Raw genomic sequence first — 16407 nt, 5'->3', positions numbered from 1 at the left:
CCGGTTCGGGCTTTCGCGCAAATCCACAAAACGGCTACTTCCGATGGCGGAAAAGGAGTTCGGGTCCGACGGAGATTCCAACTAAAAAAAAACTAAAAACCAAAACCAAAACCAGAAAAAAAAACCGCCTTACATAAACATCTGATGTTCCAAGGTGCGGAGAAAAAACAAAAGAGGGAAAAAAGAGACATATTCCATCATGGTGTGCTACTATGCGTATCGGTGGGAAAGTGGTGGGCGCGATTCCCAAGCCATGGGCGTGGGATCTCTGCTGGGTTGTTTTCACTTGATCTGTATGGGAAAACCCTCGGACGTGTTCGTGACGTTGATGAGCGATCTGGCAACGGGTTACTCAGCGGTAGGAATCGCAATATACAGTACCAAGTACCACGTAAGTGCAAGCTCCTGATTACGCTCCTACCAAGTATAAAGCAGTGGTATTTTTTGCCGAGTAGTAGGAAGGAATGCAAAAAAAAAAGCCCCGAGTCTGGAATAGCCGAACAGAACCGGGGCAAAATACGTACGACGTACATCAATCAGTATACCCAGTTCCTGGCACCTCACTACTGTACAGGAACAGCAGTCCACGTCTACCTGGTCTGGAGCTAGAGCTAGAGCTAGTTGTGTCGCGGCAGTTGTTGAAAGAAGGAGGGGGCCGTGCTGGGATCATGACAGGTCCGATGTCCAAGCAAGCTTTACTACTTGGGGGCTGTTCGTTGTGGGCCCCCTCAAAGAGGGGGTTACAAAACCTTGATTTTCGAAAAAACCGTGGGCCACCCCGCATCAGTTTTTTACCTAGAAAATCGTTAACAATTTAACTTATGCCGAGTGTAATCCCGTTCCATAACAACACAATTGCACTTACCGCAAATATACCTATATCATGACGTCCCCAGAATCTCCAGCTATCTTAGGAGCCCGCATGTATGCCCAATATGTCGAAACTCACCGCAGTAGGGCGGATACCGCGCGGGAGGGCAGATCCAAGCCAGAATCGCTACGATCGTTCTGTAAAAGGAACGGTTACCCGTATTCGAGTACTCAGCGGCATGCTCGTAATCTCCTGATCAATGGCATTCCTAAGATATCGATAAAGCGCAGCGGGCGGCCTTCATTGTTGACTGATGCTGAAGATCAAGCTCTCGTTGCGTATATCATGCAGCTTGATAAACTTGGTGCATATCCCGACTCACAACACGTAATATCTGCGGCCAATCTGATGCGTCAGTCACGTATACCGCCCTGTGGTCCAATTCAAATGAACTGGTACGGCCGTTGGCGTAAAAAACACCCGGAACTGCGACTTACCAAACAACAACCCGTCGAGATTACTCGCCTTAGTTGGGAGCAACAGATCGATCTTGTGGAGGCCTGGTATCGCCGCACGGCGGCTCATGCGGTAGAGCTTGGGATCACGGCTTCAGCGGCCTGGAACGCTGACGAATGTGGTACTAGAATCGGTGTGAGAGATGGCCGGATACCGGTATTGGTCGTGACGAAAAAGAGGCATGAAAAGCCACGCACCGCGGATCCGGCTAACCGTGAGAGTTGTACGTTGATAGGCGGTGGCAACGCTGTTGGGCAGTCGCTACCGCCCTTCTGTATCTTCACAAAGTGGCCAACGAGCGATTGGCTTGATCTGGATCTGCCTGAGGGTATCGTTTTTACGCGGTCAGAAACGGGGTTTTCCAACGGAGATATCCAGCTCACCTGGATACAGCATTTCAACCGGTATTCGTGGCCAGAAGTTGCTGCCGTGCAGTCGATCGGATCTCCCACGTTGAAAGAGTGGTTTGGTCATGACTTTGACGTCAGATTCGACTTTGTGAACCGCACTGCGGCCAAAATCGATCCAAATTCACAGCGGGCCAAAACACGTATTTGGAGGTGGCTTTTTCTCGACGGCTTTACCGGCCACTTTGGCATGGAGATACTTGATTATTGCCTCAGATTTGATATCGAGATCGTTATTTTACCGCCTCATTCAACGCATTATATGCAGCCCATGGACGTATCCGTGTTCACTCACCTGAAAAACGAGTTGCAGGCGGTCCTGCATGAGCATATAAACACCGGTATTCCGGTGTTCACCCGCTCAGATTTCGTTGCTGCGATTCGAGTAAGTCGTTTTCGATCTACAGGTTAATTTAGCGGTAAACTGATATATCTTCCCTTAACTTAGCGCTGCTGGCAAACGGCTTTCACAACTGGCCACGTAATAAGCGGTTTCCAAGATACAGGCTTGTTTCCTGTCGACGGCACCAAAGTGCTCGCCAAACTGCGTGGCCACGCCACGGCAGCGAATACACCGCGATATCCGGACTCCCTTCCTACCGCTGAACGATTTTCACGGGCCAAATATGCGGCAAGCCGTATGGCGGCCAAGGCGCACCACTTTAGTTCAGATACCGTTGATGCTATCTCGGATTTACAAGCCGTTGCCAACGAGGCGATCATCCTACAGCAACGCGTTGCCCAAAAGCAGACGAATAAGCAAAAACGCCTTCAACGCGCTTCACGTTACAAAGTCAAAATGACGTTGAAGTCAAAAGACAAACAGTTCCAGACCGCTAATACGTTAGAAGATATGCGGGTCGCTCACGAAGCCAAACAGGCGTTGATCGAGGAAACAGCCCTATACCAACAAGAAAAGTTCGTCAGAGATGCGTGGTATAGGGATAAGAATCAGGCTATTCAACGCTGGCGAGAAACAGAGGGCATGCCCAACGGGATTAAGATACAACAGAAGAGATATCTGGAGGACCTCGGCTTCACGCCGGAGAACGTTCCGGCGGTCAGGGAACGCCCTGGAAAAAGGAAGAAGACCGATTCACAGCCCTCACAGTCATGGTTCGTCGATAAAGGGCCAATTTCAGCTGGAAATACAAGTACCCAGATCAATATTACCGTGGATACCGACTCTGCCTGTTCTATCAGCATATGCGTATCACGATCCTCGCAATCAGCCTCACCTCCCGCCCCAAACAGGCCTTCCAAACCGTTCCCACGGTATATACCATTGGCTACACCCTCTCCCCGTCAACTTCAGGATACGAGACCGCTTGAAGACCGTTCCTCGCCGCCAATACCGGGTGGTAGAAAGGATGAGTTGGAAGTACCCGGGTCGCCTTGTGACCGCTTGAGCGACCGGAAAAGGGCGATTGAGCCAAAACTCCAGAAATAGATATCTACAGCGCAATTCACGGCTTCAATTTATCTGCAAATTCTAACCTTTTTCGTGGGTGTAGTGTTTACGAACGTGAATCGAACTTTCATGAGCTACTTTGTTAGCGATCTGCTAACAAATTTGCTGGCCCACGGTTTTTTCGAAAATCAAGGTTTTGTAACCCCCTCTTTGAGGGGGCCCACAACGAACAGCCCCCAAGTATGTGGATTTTTGTGGACCCTTTCTCGGTAAGGGCTGCAAGGGTAGATCTCGCGCGGGATGACGAAAAACAAGCTTTAATTGCTTCCTTCTCTTCACCTTTCTTTTTTGTTCCCACATTTTGCCCCTGTTTGGATCAATTTGGCTGGCTTTGACCGTTGCTCAAAAGGAATTCATGCCGCCATATCCATGCTTCTGCCATGGTTGCATGGTACCACAAGCTGCATCCGTCCGTCTTGGGGGGGAAGAGGGTGGTCCGAGGAAATAATTCCGCTGTCTGTGCTACTTGACTTGAACTCCTTCACCCTCTCGGTGGGTACCCCGTTCGGAGCAGATAGACGCGAACCGAAACATGGGGATCTGCAACAGCGTTATTTTTCGGTCTCTTTTTTTTTTCCTTGTTCTTTTGCTTGTTTAGCCTGGTTGGCTGCGAGCTTTTTTGTCCCCCCTTCTTGTGCTGCTGAGCCTGAAAAGCTTGAGCTAAAGATTCTTAGTCCGGCGGACGTTTGTTTTGGTCTGAATTAACGAGTTCGGGTCATGCACTCATTTTTCTGCTTACTGTTAGCTCTAAAGATAAGCAACCCTATCCGGATAGGGCACTTGGCTAGCGCGCCTACCACGTAAACTGACACAACAAGACAGGATACGGTGAATGAGGGGATGGGCAAGGTTCCTAGGGGCAGGTTGCTGATGGATATTCCCGTCGTTGCTCCACGTTTATTCCCGAAACCCTTTGATCGATGACCTTAGAACAATCATGATCTAATGCTAAAAATAAGAAAACTCACTCCACAAAACTGCCCACAAAGTCGCGAAAACTCACCCTGTTCCGCATTTTCCGTTGGGGTTGTTTTTGTCCCCGATGCCGCGAGCGTGAAAAGTCCGTGTATCTTGGATCTTGGCAGAAGTCAGCCCTACCCAAATCACTCAATCGCGAAGTGCGAAAGTATGACAACATTCATGGACCTTGCATAGGTATGGGGCGGCTCCAATTCCGCTTATTATACCCAGCACAGTTAGATACTAATTATGTACGTCGTCAAAATCCACTTGTCAAAGTTGGGTCCCCAGACTAGACTTGGCAAATCGTCCCTTGACAATCATGTTGTCACTCTGAGTCGACTGCCAAAAAGGTACAAACCATTGGCTCCTTGCTCCGACCTATCCGTGGTCCGTAGATAATTACTGGGTAGATCTACCTGGTAGCTAATTACGGAGTCGTGGTAAATAGCGAAGTAGGGTGAAAACCCCAGGGAGTGGCCTGGTGTCTTTTCCTGTATCATCTCAACCTTTGTTCAATGTGCAACTGATCTATTCCTGTCAAGTGGTTCCAGGCCTGCCTTGACCCCGCCTTCTTTGCCAAACGTCTCCAAACCTCGTCTGCCTTGCCTCGGCTGGCAACTAGGTCTAGTTGTCGACTTCGAGGAACAGGGCGCAATCTTGTTCAATGGTGTTGGTGATGTTGCTTCGCTCTTGGCGTTTGTTTTCCATTACGCGGATAGTCCCTTGCCCGGCAAATCATCGGCATATAATCATCGTTCCAGTACAACGTAGAATTCCGCGCTTGCGGGGAGAACACGGTTGCGGCGCGGGTAGATCTTTTCGGGGCTGGGCGGGATTTTCTTGGCGGAACGTTGGGTTTGGGGAAAGGCTGAGGAAGGATCGGAACGAATCCCGTACAGCCCCAACGCGTGAAGTCATTTGATGGGCCACGAGACTCGTGTTTGCAGCGGTATGATTGCCCTGTCCTTTGGCCAAGCGGCCTCCCAAAGGTCGTTTGTATGCACGTCAGGAGAAAAAAAAAAGTCTCTGAATTGCTTGGTTCTACACCCATGTCAGCCATGTCAGCCGTGTTGTGCGACACGAAAACTATGGCTACTGAAATAATTGGCTCGAGCTGCATGCCATCAAGTTAACCGAGCCTCTTGTCAACATCCAACAAGGCCAGGCGACGACTTTTGTGGATAAATCCGTCTTTTCCAATACATTTGCATCCCCGCACTTTTTCTTTTGCGCCGGCATGGCTCTTTCTCTGTTTAAACATGCTAACCTTGCTGTTGGGGTTTTGTCTGGTTTGACGGCGGATCAATTCGCAGATCGTCATCGCCCATCATGGCGCCTGCCTTGACAATTGTGTGGCGTTTTGTTCTGTCATCTCTCCTGACTAGCTTCTGTAGCGGGCAGGAAGCTCCCAGCCCACCCACAACATGCTACTGGCCCAACGGCTCAGTGCACAGGGAAGGAATCTTGTGCGCAGGGAGAGAGAATGGCCGCAGTTGTTGCGCCCAGGGTCAAGGTCAGTAAAATATTTTCACATATGATTTGAACGGCTGCAGAACAGAGATTGCGTGCATCGAAACCAACTAACACGGGGGAAACAAAAACGAAAGCAACACCGAGCAGCATGCTTGAGCAATGGACTGTGCCTGGACCAAAAGACCAACAGCAGACTGAGGCGAATGTCCTGCGCAGACCCCGCCCTGCTCCCCCAAAACTGTCCTGCCATTGACCTCTGCCGCGGGGAGTCGCCCGGGTCGCCAGGGATCCTGCGACAATGCCCAAAGGACGAGACTTACTGGTTCTGCCTGAGGCCGGACGTCTGGGATGACAACTGTGCCAACGCCAGCATGACCCTGAAAGCCGGCAGAGTAGACGATGGGCGCAACGGCAACCTCAGCGGCATTCTACTGGCTGGCGAGGTCAACGTGTGCCAGACTGATGTCCCCGCCGCCCAGGAAGCACCGGCGGCCAGCAGCAGCAGCAGCAGCAGCCAAGACAGCACCATCGCCGTCGGGGTCAGTTTGGGCGTGCTGCTGCTAGCGGCAGCGGCGGTGGCCTTTTTCTTTTGGCGGCGATGGAAAGACATGCGGCTCGAGTTGGACGCCTTCCGGGCAGGGATGAATACGACCTCGCCGCCAGAGACTCAAAAGCGGCACCCGAGCCTGAAGCGGGTCCCTTCTGTTGCAGAGGTCGCCTTTCCAGATGATCGATCAGAGCTGCCACAGACTGGACCTTCACCGGGGTCAGAGATACACGAAGCTGATGCAGGACAGGTATTCGAGGTTCATGGCACGAGCAAGCATACGCCTTCGACAATAGCAGCGTCACCTCGGTTGCCGCCCACTCTTGCGTCCTCTCCCAGAATCACGCTGCGGTAGGGTATTGTTGACGGGAAATTTGCGGATCAAACTCGTTCGTGGTGCTATTTGGTATTCTATATTTGTAAAATGAAAATAAAACGACAAAAACATATGTAATCACTGTCCATCTAGTTCATGCCCCGTAGACGTCCAGTCTGCCTTGTGTGTCAATCCTTCACACCCCTCTGGCGTCTGTCGGATTCTTCTCTGGCAGCTAAAGGTGGCAAGCAGCTCCTTGCGGTGCTACATGTAAACTTGCAAGAAGACCATATCCAGAGACGGGGGGGATCGGGCAGGTTGTCACATCGGCGCTGCCTGATGCTGAATCCCCTGGTTTGCTTGGTGACGCTTTGCTGAGTGAAAAAAATCTATTCTCTACTGTATTATCCTATATATACATCCAGGTAGAGTAGATGTTTTGGCTAGATGCCCAAGGTAGTCAAAGCTGTTGCTATGGTTTTCGCAGTCGCGGTTTGACCCAAACCCTGGATCAATCAGCAGAGGCGTTATCTTCTGTTGTTTCAAAAGATTTATTCAACAGCTCCCGCACTCTTGAGTAGATTGACAATTTCCAAATGGCCATTTTCTGCCGCGGCTTGTAGCGCGGTCCGCCCTTCGAATTCTCCAGGAGATGCGTTTACATCGGCTTTTGCTGCAAGCAGCGTTTCAACGATTTCCAAATGGCCTTCCTCTGCTGCGGCTTGTAACGCGGTCCGCCCGCCTATAGTCGCAGGTTCTGCATTTACTTCGACTTTCGCCGCTAGCAGTATCTTGACAATTTCCAAACGGCCTTGTCCTGCCGCGGTTTGTAAAGCAGTTCCACCAAAGTCTGCAGGCTCTGCGCTCACGTCGACATATGATGCGAGTAATTCTTTGACCACTTCCAAATGACCGCCTGAAGCTGCGGCTCCTAACGCGATATATCCTCCAGCATATGTATATGTGTTCATGTCGGTATTTGCTGCGAGTAACCTTTTAACAATTTCCAAATTGCCCCCTTGCGAGGCATAATTAAGCGCGCCAGTTAGCATTTCTGGTGGCCAATAGCCCTCAAGTAATGCATCTATAAGAACAAGGTCGCCATCGATCACCAATTCTGGTAGGTGTGGGCGAAATCGGACACCGTCTTCGGAATGCGTAACCAGAACACGTATCAATGCGTAGTGGCGATTCCGGTGTGCCCAATCCCATGTGTTCTCGTGGTAGAACTCGCCATTCCAAGGCGTCTGCGCGATCTTGTAGTTGCCGACAACCATTGCTTTCCACTGGTTCCATGTCTTGGATAGGTCTTCCCCAAAATTCTTTGTGTGCGACAGCCAGTGGATTGATGCATAGTTCAAGAATGGATGTTCGGCTTTCAAATTGGATGTTGTTGATGAAGAAGACGACGATGCTGCTAGTTTCACTTCATGTTTTCGGGCATCCTTGAAAGCGAATTTCGAGAGCATTGCAGTCTTCTTTGAGCCTGGTTGGAGCACTGTGTCTACCACCCTGGATGGATCCACAACTACAGGTCTGGAGCGTCTTGCGAGCGTAGTTTTGAAGTCGTTCAGGTCGAGATATGTAACACATAGCTCGCCAAGTCTGTGATCAATGTCCCGGAGATTGAGGTGAAAACCTCGCAGATTATGGACGCTTGATTCTTCCGAGAGAAACGCCTTGACGGCCGAATGAACAAACTGTACGAGCTTGCTTTCCTCGTCAATTTGGACCAGATTTCCGCACCATGAAGCAATGTTTTCCATGTCGTTGTAAAAGCGATCTCTCTCGGTGTATTGCTGACCAATGTAGATAGCAAGGGCTTCGCGAAGTTCTTCAAGGGAAAGCGGTCGCTTAGATGCAGCAACCCACGCGAAAACGTTTTGGGCTGCTGCGTCATGCTTCCGGCTCTCGATGCGACAAAGTATTCGTTGGAACGTTTCGGCAAGATCTTTTGGGAGGCTGTTCAGCGTTTGCCGGATATCCTTGTCGGAATGTTGCGAACAAATATCTTGGAGCTGGAAAACCACCCAGAGAAACCTAAAAAAAAGACCCAGTTAGCCGGTGGTACTTCAAGTAATTGCCTACCTAGGTACCTAGGTAGGTACATAGCTAGGGAGTCAAGCATAGAACTTACATCCCCTGAGCTCCTTCCGTAAGAACCCTCTGGATTTCATCCAACAACGACAGGTCTCCAACTTTCAGGTCGCCATCGTCCATTCTCTCGTCAATAAAGCCTTTAATGTATGCCGCAATGTCCTCGTTTGTAGATTCATGGCCCAGCTTGAGGCGCTCTATGACGGGAAAATATCTCTCGACCTCTTCCTGAAGGCTGCTTCGAGCTGAGAGGAAGAGCCGCACGTTGTTGTTAGGTGAAGCCAGTGCCGACAATGCTTTGAGTACCATTTTTCGATTTTCCTTGTTACATTCGTCAAGCCCATCGAGTACTATATAGGACGTTTGAGGCGCTGGTATCACTTCGCGAAGCAGATCTAGAACGTCTGAAAAAGCCGATGTTGACACCGTGTTTCGGATTTTCAGTTCCATTTCTTCGGAAATATTGGTGTTTAGTAGTCGTTGGTACAAAATAGACCTGAGTATGGTCTCTGCATCAAGTGAGTCGGCGTCGTCTGCTTGGGCGAAAAAGAAAGAGACCGGACAGCCAAGGGAGCCTTTGGCTTTAAGGATATGCTGGATCACACTAGAGCTGTGAATGTATTTATTTTAGCACCCAAATAACAGTCGACTGTTCTCTTGAGCGACCAGAAACCTACGCGACGACAGTCTTGCCAGAACCAACTATCGCTAGGCTGTTAGCTCTTTGTTTAATACTAATGTGTTGGTAGGGAGGTAGGATGCAGTTGGTTGCTATTCCTTACTTTTTCCTGAGCACCAAAGAACAGTGCTTTCCCCATCAAGCCAGCGCTGAAACTCGGATGTTTTGAACACCCAATCAGTAGTGTTGCCATAGCGTCTCTCATTACTCTGCTTATAAGGTCTCATGAAGTCGTGCGCAGAGAGAGAATCGAGCAGCCGCTGCCTCCTCTTCTCTAATTTTTTTTCTTTCTCATTAGTACACACCACTTGATAATGGACTCTATTACACGGACCTGATTCCGAGCGAGACTCTCGAATTTGCCAATTGTCTTGCTTCTCGATACTGCGTTCTGCTGATGACAAAAATCGGAAAAGCCTCGATCTGCTTTTCATGGCTTCCTGCCGTTCCTCTGCTTGGAGTTGCTGATGTCGTAGATCGGCTTGAAATTTAGCAAGTACCACCTGAGAGTTGACAAGGTCCCGGCAATGTTGAACTTTTGCTAGGTCTGGCTTGAAGTTCTCATCGATTGATTTTGTGAGCTTCGTGAAGAAGTGGACAAATCCTGAGTTGAGTTAGAGTCCCTGTCGTACCAGTACCGTATTTGCGTAATGCGTTGTTGACATACCACTGCGCTGCGTCTCCTCTACTAAGCGCTTGCAGCAATCGATGACTGATGCATAGAAATCGCTCAAAGACTTTTGGAGCGCCATTGAATCTGGGTACAATGCACCATATTCAGAAACAGCTGGACAAAGCTCGGTTATTTTCATCATCAACTCAAAGGCGCCATCGTAGTACGACATAAAGTTCGCGAGAACCTGCCAAGTTTCAATCAGTAAGCATCATCATCTGGGTCCAGACTGCAATCAGTGCTTACCGTCATTGCCAGTTTCATGCTTCCCCAAACCAATGCAGCAATCTCGGGGTTTGACGATACATAAGTATCCACAATGTTGTTGGTTCTTCCTTTGGTCATGGTGTTGCAGAAGCCCCCAACCGACGACAGGAATGAGTGCAGCCGAGAAGAGGTACTTTTGCCTTTTCTCCGTCTGTTGATAGAATCCAGCCCGGCTGTAAAAACGAGAACGGCTTGTGTGTCGGGAATACCGTTCATGTTCTCTAGCGTTTGGCGTTGCTCATCAGTCAGAGCTGTCCTGAACCCAGCCAAGGAGTCCTGGAGGCTTTGATGTACTGCTGTGGGATGGCTTGGCGCCAAAGCCCCGGTTCCTGTTCCTGTCATCGCACCACCATGCGGATGCCCAGCGATCTTTCCAGCTGTCAACCGTTGTGACCAAGGAATGATGCCTTGGGTTAGAGCTTCTGCGGCAATTTGTTTTCGATGCGCTGAGTTGCTCTTGTGGTTGGATGCTGGTTGAGGTTGATCGGGCGGGGTTCCAACAGCAGCAGGTGGTCGAAGAGCATCACGATTTATTTTTCCTGCATCGAAGGCAGCCCTTGTATACGGAGTAATTGATTTGCTCAGCCACCAGCAAGCGACGAATGAGAGGGCTGTCAGATGAAGGAAAGAATGGAATTTCCTCCATCTGGCAAAGCGGCTGAGAAAACAACCCAAATCCAACAACTTTATTGAAACATTACCAAGTTCAGAGTCAAGCCAAACAACTCCAAGTATTATTACATATTGTCAGCGACTCCAAGGTAACTTCAAGTCCAAACGTGTTGGCGCGTTTCTTTTAGGCCCAGATGACCTTTTCTTTTGCGTCACTTGTGATGAACGCACTTGAAGTTTGGGGAGATTTTGGTGTCTGGCTTTTAACTGGCTTGCGTTCCGGGGAGGAGGGGCAATTATGCAAAAGTACGACCAATAAAATGCTTTCCCATGGGCGAATTTTCAGCTTTGTCGCGTGCAGCTGTATGTAAATCGTGAACTGGGCGGGTTGTCAGTCAGCACTTCTTGCCGCCGGCGCCCGCTGGGGTGTTGGACTGATAGCATGGGCAACCCACAACGTGCGCAATAGGCTCTTGTCATCTGAGAATTATAGAGTAACAAGATTGAGATACGAAGGAATCGCAATATTTGATGCGGTCTCCGGAATCACCAGAGCACTGTAGGAACTGCACACAATAACAACTTACTTACAAGCCATGAGGGCATAACACACATTATTTGAGGGGCTGTAGGGGCCCCACAACCCACGCACAGCCTCCAGTAGAGAAAAAAAGACAAAAATATGGGCGTGGCAAGACTCGAACTTGCGTTTCTTCGGCCACAACGAAGTGTACTAACCCCTATACGACACACCCTGTGCTATAAACGATGACGTCCTGCTTGTGCAATGGGGCTAAGACGAGCGTACAATTCGCAACTGCATCGTGGGATTGTCGCAATTACTAAAGACATGCGCTTGGTTCACTTTGCCGAGCATCTTTTTTTTGTTAGACAACCCTCAGAAATAATTCGCATTCTCGACTCATTCAATTGCCAAAATACCGCAGCTAAATCAATTGGCTCTGCTATCCCTGCCAGAAAACAAAAACAAAAAGTCCCCCTTCCAAAGCCCGAAACCCCAGCAACGACCTCCGTCAGTGATAGGGGTCACTCCTATTCTGCCTTGGGTCCCTCTTTTTGCCCTCGGCCCTCAAAGGCGCCTCCGAATTCTTCTTCCGGACAACCGTCCCTGTCGACGACGGCGTGGTGGGGGAGCCGCTGCTCGGAGGCTGCGGCGACGGAAGCTGTCGAGGGGACAGCGACGACTCCGTGTCGGGGCGGCCCCCGGAACGCACACCAATCCGATACGCCTCCATGGCTTGAGGCCATGGAGTCCCGTCGGCGGTGTACTTGTACCGCACATCTCCGGGGGGGCGGGGCAAGGGGGCGACTCTGGTGCCCGGGGCGGGGCCCTTGTTGGTCGGCTTTTTTTCGTGTTCTGGGCGCCACGAAGCCGGAGCATGGTAACTTTGTGGGCCAGGCTGGGGCCGGGGCGCCTTGGAAGTCTTGCTGCAACAGCAACCCATCTTGTTGGTATTTGTTGGGTTGGTAAAGGGGTTTTTGTTGGTGAAGGGGCCGGTGGTAAAAGGGCGGACTGGCATCATCAAAAGAATCCCATGTTAGCAATGTCGTATCTATCTGGGCTTGGTTCATAGAGTGTATGACTTGTAGCCAGGACCAGACACAAAACACTTACGTGTGGAGAGTTGCTTGCGGTGGAAGTTGTATGTGTTTGCTTTGGCTGCTGAGGCTCGAGTGGAACAAGAGATAATACTTGTCAAGATTGATCTCTGTTTGGTATTGCCTGTGTGTATGTGGATGATGATGAGAAGTGGGAAGAAGATGGATGGACAAATTAGGGAGAGGAGGCCCAGCTTTATAGATTTTTCTTGAGGGTCCGAAATCTCAGAAAATAAAAGAAACAACAACACGCATATGTGCAGAAAGTGTAAATCCAACCTGTGCTGCAATTCGCCCCCCTTGTAATATGCTATATATACTTTCCGGTGTATTAGGACAAGTGCTCTTGCATGGAAACTTTGTCAAATGCAAGCTATCTCTAGTTGCCCCGTGGGATATCACATATTTCGGGCAAGACCTTACCCTATTTGCATGCAAGTACTACTAATGCCCTTATGTTGTAAGCCCAAGGGCAGAACAATATGGCACAATGACTGGCAAATAGAACTTCAGGTGGAAAGCCCAGATTAAAGACACGCTCTTGCTGTGTCGGAACTTGACGTTTGGCTACATAGGTACCTTCCTAACTCGTCTATTTGGAAAACTGTTACCCAAAGCTCGGGAGGTTGGCAATTGGCTGGATGAAGCTTGACAGCTATTACGGGCAAAGCTGCAGAAAGAATGAGAGGCAAATGATATCCTCTAGGCTAGCGCTAGATAGGAAAATCGACTTGTTAAAAAAGCATGATATGCCCGAGTAAAGAGATGAGCTTATGGGATATCTGTCTTCTTGCATTGTCCCCCGTGGATAGCTGGTAATCTTCGGGCGCAGAACCGCGAAGGTAAAATCTCATATCTGCCATTTTGCCACATTGTTACACATGGGAAACAATCGCCCAGTACACTCTTATCAAAACTCAAATTTCCAACCACCAGAAAAGCTCTCCAACATCAATGCTTGCGGCTGTACGTTAGCTTGTAGAATGCACAAAAGCGATTCCACGTCGGTCTGGCTCATTCTTTGCACAGGTCTTTCATTGCAAAAGGCAAACGGAGCGCAATACAGCACAGAACCGAGCCTGAACCAGCGCGTTGGTTGGTCAACCATCATGGCTGTGGTCAAGGTCAAGTCGCCACAGACACCAACCACCTTTTTATGTTCCGAAAGCAAAGCATACCATGTTCAAGGCACATGGCAAAATTCGATCCCAGTGATGATCCAAGTAGTGTTTCCTTCAGATCCGTCGACGCACCACCGCCACGCCCGATACATGAAGTTTGAGGAAGCATAGGGACAATGGGAGCAACAAAAGGCAGCGTGGGTGGAAGCCCAGCGTTCCCCTCGCGTCAACGCACCTGTCGACAATAAAAATGCTTCTAATTCCCCTAAAGCGCCTAAATAACCTCATGGACCTATCGATCCCCCTGCGCCTGACCCGCCTCAAAAGGTCGTCTTGGTCGCTGCTAGGCCTCGTATTGTCCCTGCCTCAAAACCGGAAATCCCTCAAAAAAAAATTGAAACAAACATAGGTGAAATCCCTGGGAAACCTAAAAGGGGTTCTGCGGTTCAAACCGATATTAACCTATTGGCTCGTCCGCCTTGTAAATAATTTTCAATTACAGCGTCCCTTTCGTAACCCCATTACCCCCATACGCCTTGCTCCTCGTCGAAGTCTGGTTCTGGTGCCAATAGTGTTACCTCTCAAATCTCTCGTTTGGCTCTCTCTAGTGGTTTTGGACGTAATTTGTTCAGGATTGTGTATCTCCCAAAACGCGCTCAGGTGACAACCTGGAGTCGCCCAACAAGCGTCAAGGTTACATTGGAACATTTTTAACCATCTGTAAATTGAATGATCTATTTAAAGTTCTAATATATAAATTTGAAGGGCAGCGGCTGAATCTGGCGGCGGAATTTGTCGGCAGCGCAAGGAGGTGGTCTTGGAATAATACTCAGCCTGGTAAACTGGCCTCCCTATCGTCTTAGAGGGACCCGGGTATGATTCTCATTGCGATACCAAGGAGGCTCTTGCGGGGGCGGGAGTTGGAGCGGGTTAGGGGGTTGCGTTGGCCCGGCAGTTTAGCGAGCCATCACACTGTACGTGGTAGAGAACGGCTTCGGACTTGGCTTTGGAAGACCAACACGGGGGCTAAAAATATCGCAAAAACGACGACCAACACAACCAAACCCCTGAAAAATGCAATGGATGGATTAAAACAAGGTTCTCCGCCCGCGAAACCCAGTTTTGAGCTGACAGTCACTTTGTTGGCTGCGATTTTCTAAATCTGATCAGTTATCGTGCTGTTAGTAGGACCAACGCTGCATACCTAGGTAGGTAGGTACCCATATGCATCTTTTTTTCAGGAAAGTGTGACATAACCTATTGTTTATTTATGAGCTGTAAAGCAGCAAAATAAGAAAAGTTACACGATGTTAGACCAAGTCGTTTTCTATACAGTATCTTTCTATCCTGTTTACACGACCCTGAGTAAACTGACTGATTGGCAGTTGGAAGCGCTTAACTGATCCGCGAAAGATATCTGGGAAGACATAAATAGGCCCATACGACCATAGCCCCGTCCGCTCTCCCAGTCGATTCAGTTGGTGCAATCTTGGCTAACAGAAATGGGGGTGAGCAGCCTTACCACAGGACGAGTTTGGCGATCGAGTTGTTGGTCAGGTTTACAATCACTAAAGAGAGGGCTGATGATTTATCATTTACCCACAATCTTTTCTTCGAGTCTTCTATTGCCTGTACTTTTCAAGCCAACACGCACACTTGCTTACTGCTAAAATAGGTCCACAGTTCCCCTCTACACGGGCATAGCCTCTATGAATGGCTTCATTCACGCTGGATGCTTACTCCCAAACTACTCGGGTCTGTAGTGGGAACAGACCAAGTACAGTATCCGATGGCAACAAAGATGTATATAAAGTCTCTAGCTACTATGCTCCTTGCTTTGAAGGTTTAGTTTCAGTCCAGCATCACCAGCCAGCGGCATCAACATCTCCGGATCAAAAAGTAAAAATAAAAAAGACCAAATCATCCATCTTTCTACCGACTAGCAAAAGCACATTTTACCTGCAAAATGATTTACCCCCTCGCCCTCATTGTTCCATCCCTTTTCCTGTCTCTAGTAGGCACAACTCTGGGCGCTGCTCCACCAAAGATCGTCTATCGAGGAGACAAGCGCGACCCCAAAACACTCCAAGATTGCGGCGGCTTCGTGTGCCCGGGTGACAGGACCGGCACCTTGGACCTGGACATGACATTCCATCAGCATGTTATGATCAACCACAACGAAAATGAACGGTACGACCAGAGCCCGTTCATTTCGACCTCGGCCAACAAGGCATTCTCCGCCGAGCATGTCCAGGATAGAAACCGGGGCAAGGTAGTGTACGTATATTACATTGACACGTCCGCCATCGCCGACAACTTTATCGACATTGCGCAGTCGTACAAGGACATCGGAGGGACATACCATTGGCCTTGGGAGAAGGAGTTTGCTGCCAAGCGCAAAATCCCCTGGTCCAGCGTCGTCGGCTACGACACCCTCGGGCCGGGCTTGTTCCCCAGGCACACCAAGGTGACCCACGGCGGAGCTTGCAAGCGCGGGCTTACAAGCTCAGGGGGCGCCTGTCTCCTCGGAGCGGGAGGCAGAAAGACGACGGCAAAGACGGCAAAGACGACCAAGGCGACACAGACCAAGAAGACCAAGACGAAGCCGGCCGCCAAAGGTACTGTTCCTGCTCGAGGTGCTACTGCTGCCGGGGCAGCTCCGGCCGCGAAAACCCGTATCAAGGCCGGCCGTGTTGACAAGGCCGCTCGCCGGGCTGCTATCGGCCGTGCCGCGGAGGGTCGATAGTTGCCCTTCAAATTTATGTACTAGAATTTTGAATAGATCGTTCACTTTGAAGATAGTTAGAAATGTTCTAATGGCTTTGCTAAGCTTC

At 49.7% G+C, this 16407-nt stretch overlaps 5 protein-coding genes and 1 non-coding gene across 6 annotated transcripts; 3 read left to right on the top strand and 3 right to left on the bottom strand.

Annotated features, from left to right (window-relative positions):
- Positions 1 to 199: 199 nt before the first annotated feature.
- Positions 200 to 609, top strand: MGG_17466 (uncharacterized protein; the record flags this gene model as incomplete). The annotated part of the gene is made up of 2 exons (XM_003718642.1): positions 200 to 391; positions 541 to 609. The coding sequence occupies 2 exons, from the start codon at positions 200 to 202 to the stop codon at positions 607 to 609; spliced, it is 261 nt and encodes an 86-aa protein (XP_003718690.1).
- Positions 610 to 5081: 4472 nt separating this feature from the next.
- On the top strand, positions 5082 to 6652 carry MGG_00387 (uncharacterized protein). The gene is made up of 2 exons (XM_003718641.1): positions 5082 to 5681; positions 5776 to 6652. The coding sequence occupies exons 1-2, from the start codon at positions 5652 to 5654 to the stop codon at positions 6541 to 6543; spliced, it is 798 nt and encodes a 265-aa protein (XP_003718689.1). The 5' UTR covers positions 5082 to 5651; the 3' UTR covers positions 6544 to 6652.
- MGG_00388 (uncharacterized protein) lies at positions 6556 to 11003 on the bottom strand. The gene is made up of 7 exons (XM_003718640.1): positions 10200 to 11003; positions 9948 to 10140; positions 9615 to 9884; positions 9384 to 9554; positions 9279 to 9303; positions 8642 to 9211; positions 6556 to 8544 (listed from the first exon to the last, which is right to left on the bottom strand). Exons 1-7 carry the CDS (start codon positions 10560 to 10562, stop codon positions 7056 to 7058), a joined length of 3081 nt encoding a protein of 1026 aa, XP_003718688.1. The 5' UTR covers positions 10563 to 11003; the 3' UTR covers positions 6556 to 7055.
- Positions 11004 to 11515: 512 nt separating this feature from the next.
- On the bottom strand, positions 11516 to 11587 carry MGG_20242. The gene has a single exon. It is a non-coding gene; the product is annotated as a tRNA-His (tRNA).
- A 279-nt stretch (positions 11588 to 11866) lies between these two features.
- MGG_00389 (uncharacterized protein) lies at positions 11867 to 12298 on the bottom strand (the record flags this gene model as incomplete). Its single annotated transcript, XM_003718639.1, has 1 exon — positions 11867 to 12298. One exon carries the CDS (start codon positions 12296 to 12298, stop codon positions 11867 to 11869), a length of 432 nt encoding a protein of 143 aa, XP_003718687.1.
- Positions 12299 to 15539: 3241 nt separating this feature from the next.
- Positions 15540 to 16319, top strand: MGG_00390 (uncharacterized protein; the record flags this gene model as incomplete). Its single annotated transcript, XM_003718638.1, has 1 exon — positions 15540 to 16319. One exon carries the CDS (start codon positions 15540 to 15542, stop codon positions 16317 to 16319), a length of 780 nt encoding a protein of 259 aa, XP_003718686.1.
- Between the last annotated feature and the right edge of the window lie 88 nt (positions 16320 to 16407).

The sequence above is a fragment of the Pyricularia oryzae genome, chromosome 5 (genome assembly GCF_000002495.2).
Source record: "Pyricularia oryzae 70-15 chromosome 5, whole genome shotgun sequence".
Classification (NCBI taxonomy): domain Eukaryota; kingdom Fungi; phylum Ascomycota; class Sordariomycetes; order Magnaporthales; family Pyriculariaceae; genus Pyricularia; species Pyricularia oryzae.
Note: the sequence above shows the minus strand (reverse complement) of the source record. Positions and strands in the feature narration are given on the sequence as shown.